Source organism: Chenopodium album, chromosome 20 (genome assembly GCF_948465745.1).
Source record: "Chenopodium album chromosome 20, dcCheAlbu1.1, whole genome shotgun sequence".
Classification (NCBI taxonomy): Eukaryota; Viridiplantae; Streptophyta; class Magnoliopsida; order Caryophyllales; family Amaranthaceae; genus Chenopodium; species Chenopodium album.
The window spans coordinates 17,023,083-17,031,086 of NC_137853.1; the positions used below are offsets into that span (position 1 = coordinate 17,023,083).

Below are 8,004 nucleotides of genomic sequence, written 5' to 3' on the forward strand. Positions count from 1 at the left end.
CTATGAACGACAAGCTGGTAATTTTAAAGTTTACGTTATTGATAAACAAGTTGGTAACAAACTTATGATACAACTAAATACGGTGTTGTTAATATTATTTCCACGATATTACGATTTTAGGTAATGTTCGCTAATATAAAATTAACCTAATCTTTTTTAATGAAGCCTCTGCCGGCAGCGTGGAGATCATGGCTTCGTCGCCCTACAGACTCAGTTCGAGTCATGCGGGGAACTACAGGTCGGGTGTGGGATGTAACTCTTTCTGGAACTGAAGTTATTTCCCAAAATCCAATGTTTCTCCACCTTGGTTAGGATGCATTTGTCATTGACAACGCCATTGTCCTAGGTGAAACACTGAAGATTTATTATGGTACGGGTGAGTTATTCTACGTCCGCATTTTTACACCAACCAATGAGGAAAGGCTTCCAAATGCAATCAACCCTTAACGAAAAAAACGGAACCTTCAATGTACCCTTTAATATTATTGATCTAAAATAATGTTTCTTTTAATCATTTACAAGTATTAACAATCAATGTCATATGTTCCAAATGGTACCGTCATATGTTCAACATGGTACCATCTAGGCCATTGATTGTAACACTATGAATACTATGTTGATGTAAGATGGTATTATGTGTATGTTTGAGCATCCTTACATTGTATGTGTAATTGCTATAATCTGTAAGTTATTTCAACTACTGATTATCACTATTACCCCTTTAAATGAAATAAAAAACCTAGTCACTACTCTGAGAGTTCATTAATGGTAACTACTCCTCACTTCTCTTTGATGCAATAGCCCTTGATGGGAATAACATCATTACACATCTAGTCTTTCTTTCACCTACATTTAATGGAAGAAAAATACTAAGTAATTCTACTAAATGAAGGCTGAAGCATAATATTTATATGTCAACAACATATGGCGTGTGTTCCGAGATTTATTTACGAAAAATAACTGCACTTTCAACGATAGTATATTGTAGTGCTTAGTTGGTCTCTTGCCAATCCGACTCTAACTCTTGTTGGTACTGAAATTGTTAGTGCTGAACTTATCGATGACAGGAGATATCCGTACCTTTGTATTTATTGGGTTTTACTGAACAAAAGTTTACATACATTAATGCCCTCTACCTAAGAACTGTACTTACACAAACCACAAGGGTTTTTATGAAAATTGTCTTTGGCATTTATCCAAATACAAATCAAAGCTTCTACTCAACGTATTTTGCTTTCATTAACCTACGTATTCCAACAACATGGAAAACCAAAACAAAAACCCAAATAACAAATAAGGTTCATCTTCCTCTTCTAACTCAACACCCACAACACCAATGACCCGTCGGTATACTTACGCTGAGAAGGGAAAATGCAAGGAACTTGAAGAACTGGGAGAAAGGGATGTGAAGAATACCATCGACTCAGTTGTTCTCGAGAACCGGTCAAACAGTCTATTTCGGCCATTTCAACTTGCCGTTTATAGTGGTAAAGGATCGGGTGCTATATATGGTTTAAGATTTCATCCCGATTACCCTTACTTAACACCACTACAACTAGGGCCACCTAGAGAGTTCAAAAAGGATGCATATTGTTTCTTGTTTTACTTACTAGATGTGTACAATATTGCTTTTGTTTTTGATGTGGTGAAATTGAAAAAAATCCTACCAAAATGCATGCAAGACAAAAGTGCATATAAATGGCTAGGTAAGTTCTTTGGCTTGTTTAAGCCAATAGAAGGTTGGTTGGAAGACGTTGCTGAACATATAGAGAAAAATTTGCCGGAGTCCGGTAAGTGGGGTATGATTATCTTAGGTCGCAAATTCTCGGGAGAAGATGGAGTGGGAGTTCATGTTGTTGATAAGATAACCATCACTTATGAATGGGTGAACTTCTCCCACAAAAATTTGAGATACGAGCTTGAAGTCGACGAAGAGAACTTCCTCACGTTCAAAAACATGATGATGGAGGCCAATGGGATAGATGTCATGGAAAACATGGATATTCTACTAACTAATCCTTACATCACCGATCTACATCCTTAAGAGTACAAGAACCAGATGGATGTGGTGGTGAAGAAGCTTGCGGATCAGCTGTTTTGGGATATGGATTTAAGTTCAGATTCAGACTACACAACCATAGACAGTGACACGGACGGAAGTGAAGAGATATGAAGACGTAATTCGGTGGTGTTATGTTTACCCCCGAATTTAGGCAGTCCACACCATCAGCTAGTAAGATGGTATAGAATACAATGATAACGTACTACCATGCGATGCAATAGTATCACTACTTTTGTATAAGTTCTTTAGGTTTTGCTAACTTTTTAGTATTTCCTTGTAGTTCTTTTTAAGTAGAAGTAGTAGATCATTCTTTTCAAAAAAAAAAAAAAAAAAACAAAGAAGTGGTAGATCATATCTACTAAACCATTATGATGTTATGTTTAAGCGTTAGTGGTACTAATATCTATTTGGAAATTCATTACATGTCTATGTGACTCATGTTTCGTTTTAAATTGTGTATGTATCACGTCTCCTATCAAATGTGTAACAATCATGTTTCATAAATTATTTTGCTTCCTTTGCGTGTGAAAATTATTAAATGTGTAACAATCATACCCCATTATCTATTAATTTTATTATAACATTAATTAATATTGTACACTTTGATACCATCCTGATGAAAAATGGAGTGGATCAATTCCATTATCCCATTTGAGCCTGTAATAGTATAACAACCGCTTACCAAACCACGTGGTCAGTCACAAACATATTAACTAATGAAGTACACCTATATATGTACTTGCCAGACACCTTCACTTACTAACTCATTTATATAAATGTGTACTTACAACACCCATTCATTCACTACCTCACTTAAAACACTTAAAGCACGACAGACATGGAAAATAAGAAGGGAAAGGCAAAGATGAACGACTTTGACATGAAAAATAAGAAAATCAACAAAGAAGGGAAATCTTCACAAAGAATGCAAACAAGGTCCATGTCTAGACGCTACACATACGCTGAAAAGGGAAAGGCAAAGATGAACGACTTTGATATTTGTGAAGAAATGGGTGAACCCGGTGAAAGGGATGTAAAGGACACCATAGGCTCCCTAGCTCTTGAAATGAGATCAAAGAGTTTAATTATCTCATTTCAGCAAGCCGTTAAGAGTGGAAAGGGGTCGGAAGCCATTCATGGGATACGTTGGCATCTGACGTACCCTTACTTGACACTACTTGAACTTGGCCCACCAAACCAGTTCAAAAGGGAGGCATACTGCTTAATGTTTTACCTCTTGGATGTGTACAAGATGGCTTTCATCTTTGACATGGTAAAGTTGAAAAAAACCCTAATTAAATGCAAGATATACAAGCATCGGTACAAATGGCTTAAACAATTCTTCTGCATGTTTAAGCCATTAGAGGCATGGTGGGAGGATGTTATTGGACATCTTGAGTGGAATGTCGCCCAGTCTGGGCAATGGGGTATGATTATTTTAGGTCGGAAGTTTTCCGGAGAAAGTGGTATAGGAGTTCATGTAGCCGACAAGATAAGCATCACATATGACTGGGTGAATTTCTCTGAAACCAATCTTAGAATTGATTTTCAGTGGCAGGTGGAAGATAACAAATTCCTCAAATTCGAAAACATGATGATGGAGGCTAACGGTGTGGATGTTATGAGCAACATGGAAATCCTACTTACAAACCCGTATTTAATAACTTTACACCCCGAAGAGTACAAGTTTCGTATGGATTGTGTTGTGGCTAAATTGGTTGAGCGTGATTTCTGTGACACAGATTTGAGCTCAGAAACAAGCTTCTGCACCACCGACTCAGATGGGAGTGAATAATTCAGATCTTGTAACCTATATGCATTTCTCTGCTTTTCGATGGTATGACATTATACCATTACTTAACTAGATGGTATGTCTTAACTCTAGATGGTATGTCTTACGTATATCATGTTTGTATGATAGATGAATGATATGGTTTTCATTACGTCTGTATGATGATCAGTAAGTACTCCAACCAGCGTTTAATGTATGTTAATTGATCAATTTATTGAGTGTTTTTATGTTTTAATGACTCTTATAAGCTTCTGCAGTCACTGGACAAAAATAAACAAATAAACAAAACAATAATATAGTTCACATTAATATAACATTGTTGTGTCCAACAGCACACCCTAATACCATTTAATACCACCAAAATACCATCATCTAATACCACACTAAAACCAACAAATACCACCCTGCGAGCTGATACCATCATAATACCATCTAATACCATCCTACTACCATCTTATACCACACTAATACCATCCTAATCACAGTCAAGTCCCATTAAAAACTACACTATGAACACTATCATTCAAAAGGCCAAGCTTGCACTTGTAATACTGAAAGGACATCGCCGACCTTGCAATGACATATTTGTGCTCTTTAACACCATCCATTCTCGGTACCAAGCTTTGTTTTTGTTGTCGTATTGGTTGGAGATAAACATCTTGTTTGGAATCATACTTTCCCATGAAGTGCCAAGCGAGGCCTTTATCTGTCGGCCAGAACTGTATGTGCTTACGGTGGCCGCTACGCACCCCGGGTGGTTGTCGAATACATCAATAACCTCGTTGACCACGATAAACGCGAGATTATAATTACTTGCTATTTCTTTCATTTTCCTTGCTACTTCCTGTAACGTGCGTTTACGCTCCATAAAGCCTTCATATGTGTTGTCGTGCTCATGCCTGAACATATACGCAATCGAATCAAGAACAACAACCCTAGTATGCTTGCATCCTTCATGGGATTTAAGAACCATCAACTCAACTTGGTTCAGAACTAGAAATATTTGTTCAGCGTTATCAATTTTTTTGACATGCACCAAGCTAAAAGGATTTTCATCAATTGACTGGGGAGGACACAAATGCACACTAAGATTGTGTAGTCGTTGAGCCGGGAAAACTGGACATGCTTGTATATATATGGATGATCCATATAGACCGCCATTCCCCGGATACAAAAGACACGTCAATAGCATTTGCAGACATATCTGGGTCTTGTCCATCCCGGATTCACCAAAAATTTCGGTAACTTCACCAGTACTAATTCCACCGTCAAGCATCAAGTCTATTCTTTGACATTTGGTTCGACATTTTTGTTTCATTTTTGCATAACTTTGTGGAATGAGGTCAATAATATTTATAAGATGAATGTGAGGTGGATATGTGAAAAGAATCTATTGGATTACATTATCCACACAGTACAACTTTTTTGGATTGCAATTAGTCCGTGACATTAAAGCCAAAGGCACATTATATACATAAAGTACAGTTTCATTAAAACCATTTTAACACTTAGTGGGATTTTAAAGAAACACAGATGGTACCTTTACACTACCAACCTGAGTGTAATGGTGTTACTTTATGATACCATCCCAATTACAAATGGTATATGTCATAACACAATTATCCAATTAGGTAAAATTCAAACAAACGTATTGAATTAATTATTATACAAATCAATTAATTATTGAATGATTTGAATCCTGTTGCAAATGATGTATGGACATATTGGTGGGAAACCCATTGTTGTTGTATACAAAGGCTTGAGGGGGAGGGAAATGTTGTTGGCCATGGTACGCGTTGTTGGTGAAGTACCTAACTGCATCAGTGTGCTCGTTCATGTGAATTCCACCTGCTAAAATCCTTCCACCACCAAACGCTGACGGCCCACTACCATTACTTCCAACTCCATATTGCCCTTGGTGGAAGCAAAAACAACAAACACTGTAAAGAGGACTACTTGCTGGTAGAAATAGGAACATATGGATCACCAAGTATGTGCCAAAAACTGTTACCTGCTGCTGGAACACTTGTTGTTAAAGATATGGAGCGCCAAACATAGTAGGAAAAGGAATCTACACATGATCGCCACAATAAGCAAGCGTACTTTACATAATCATTACAAACTCAAAACAAACACACAACACTTACCTCGTTCTACAAGCTGAATGTCTGTTCAGACCCATTATCCACACCAGTCTCTTGTCCTATCATCTGTTTCTTCTTACCGCCACCTGTCTTCGCCTGCTTATTCGAAGCCCTTTTCTCTGTAGGTGATACAAACCGAGAAATTCTTGGTCTGCCCTTTTTTTTAATCCGAGGTTCAGGATCTTTCACATTGGAATTTGGTGAATCTTCTGGTTGTACACTGATCCCTTTGTTGACTGAGCTAGGAGTTTTTGGAGTTGGAGGAATGGCCTGTTGCGCCATTTCAATTTCACCAGGCCTGTCATCGCCACCAGAGCCTTGACCTGAGTCCTGTGCCTTCACCTGAAGTCCATCAACCTTTATGCTCATACACTGAATCATATCCATCAACACTTCAACAACTTCTTCAGGTGATGAAGCTCGCATAACAACAGGTTCAAGAGCTAACATCAACTTATCATACTCATCACATCTTCCGTTTTGGACGCATCATGGTAAGCAACTTTGGTCAGGGTATGTTTCCTAGTAATATCTTTTCTCCACCTATCTAGGATATACGTAGGAGGGACCTCAGTCACACCATTCATGTCTATTACCTTGATTATGTGTCTGCACACAATCCCATGACATTCAAAGTGCCGACAATCACAATACGCCTCTTTCTTCTCTGTGTTATACAATACAGTGTACTCCTTCATCCTATTTTGACCCTTATTTTGCAAGGGCACTTATCTCCTCCTTTTCTTGCAATAGATCCAAACACGATCTGAAAAAACATGCTCTTCTTCGGTTGGTGACACCATCTCCTTTGGCCCAACAGGGGTCAGATATGCCACTCAGTTGCACTGATTTTTTACCTCAACAAACTTTGCATCCGTATACAGTTTTTGAAATTTTCATTCCAATCTGAATTCCGATAGCAAAGGCCTTACATAACGGGCTGAGTTTGCATCTGCCTCCTGCTCATCAGTTGCACGGCTTTCCATGGCCTTGCAATAATTTGGGGCAAATTCAGAAAGGCGAGTGTGCTTGTGAATATACCCATCCAAAAAACTATTAATGCTCTCAACCATTTGAGTTGTCTGCATTCCTACCCAAAACACATCCTTCACATAGCATAGAATCCACATCTCTCTTTCCTCAAATAGGCCTACACACACAACAACACAGGTCGAATTTTACTTTAACAACACTAACTGAAATATAATGTCTCATGATGGTATTAACTTAGGAACCATCCAAACCCCTTATGGTATTATCTTAGGTACGGACCATAGCTCTGATGGTACCATGAAGTACCATCAGTATTAGCTTGGGTACCAACCATAGCCCTGATGGTATCATGACCTACCATCAGGGCTATGACTCCATATGAGGCAGAAACATGCAGGACAGAACACAGAAACAGGAAACAGAATGAAAATAACATCAGTACACATTAGTTATAGGACTCACCTTCCAGCCATTCATAGTAATCAAACTATTCGAGCTCGTACTTTTTAATCACTTCCCACCAGGACTCAACAAACTCGTCCGGGATAATACTGTTGTAGATCACATTTTGCAAATCCTCTTTCATATCTTTATAGTTAGCCAAATTGCCAAGTTTCAACCCAAACTTCTTCATGATATGCCACATACACCAACGATGGCGTGTATGAGGCATGGGAAAGACTTCAACAATCGCCTTCCTCATCGCCGTACACTGATCTGTCATGATCGCTGCCGGGGCCTTGCCTTTCATGCATGACATCCAATTCTTTAATAACCATTCAAAGGTCTCAGCAGTTTCATGACAAAACCAAGGCACAACCAAGAAGGATAGTCTGCCCGTGGTGATGCACACCAACGAAATTCTAAAATGGAAGTGCATACCGATTTGTTAGGTACGTCGAATCAAAGCACACCACATCCCCAAAATAATTAAAGGCCTCCCTACTCCGAGCATCAACCCACAATATGTCTTTCAACCTTCCCCTATCATCAACACGGTGCATATGAAAATT

At 38.5% G+C, this 8,004-nt stretch overlaps 2 protein-coding genes across 2 annotated transcripts; both read right to left on the reverse strand.

Annotated features, from left to right (window-relative positions):
• Nucleotides 1-4,377: 4,377 nt before the first annotated feature.
• LOC145596878 (DNA repair protein XRCC3 homolog) lies at nucleotides 4,378-5,172 on the reverse strand. The gene has a single exon (XM_081653068.1). The coding sequence runs from the start codon at nucleotides 5,170-5,172 to the stop codon at nucleotides 4,378-4,380; it is 795 nt and encodes a 264-aa protein (XP_081509194.1).
• Nucleotides 5,173-6,894: 1,722 nt separating this feature from the next.
• Nucleotides 6,895-7,715, reverse strand: LOC145596879 (protein FAR1-RELATED SEQUENCE 6-like). Its single transcript, XM_081653069.1, has 3 exons — nucleotides 7,544-7,715; nucleotides 7,298-7,357; nucleotides 6,895-7,148 (listed from the first exon to the last, which is right to left on the reverse strand). Exons 1-3 carry the CDS (start codon nucleotides 7,713-7,715, stop codon nucleotides 6,895-6,897), a joined length of 486 nt encoding a protein of 161 aa, XP_081509195.1.
• Between the last annotated feature and the right edge of the window lie 289 nt (nucleotides 7,716-8,004).

Bases quoted from the DNA above. Each gene is read 5' to 3' on its own strand.
- LOC145596878 (XM_081653068.1), bottom strand. From the start codon at position 5,172: ATGAAACAAAAATGTCGAACCAAATGTCAAAGAATAGACTTGATGCTT.
- LOC145596879 (XM_081653069.1), bottom strand. From the start codon at position 7,715: ATGACAGATCAGTGTACGGCGATGAGGAAGGCGATTGTTGAAGTCTTT. The intron at 7,358-7,543 runs GTATTATCCCGG...ATGGAGTCATAG, and splicing joins GCAAAATGTGATCTACAACA to CCCTGATGGTAGGTCATGAT. The intron at 7,149-7,297 runs GTACTTCATGGT...TTGTGTGTGTAG, and splicing joins TACCCAAGCTAATACTGATG to GCCTATTTGAGGAAAGAGAG.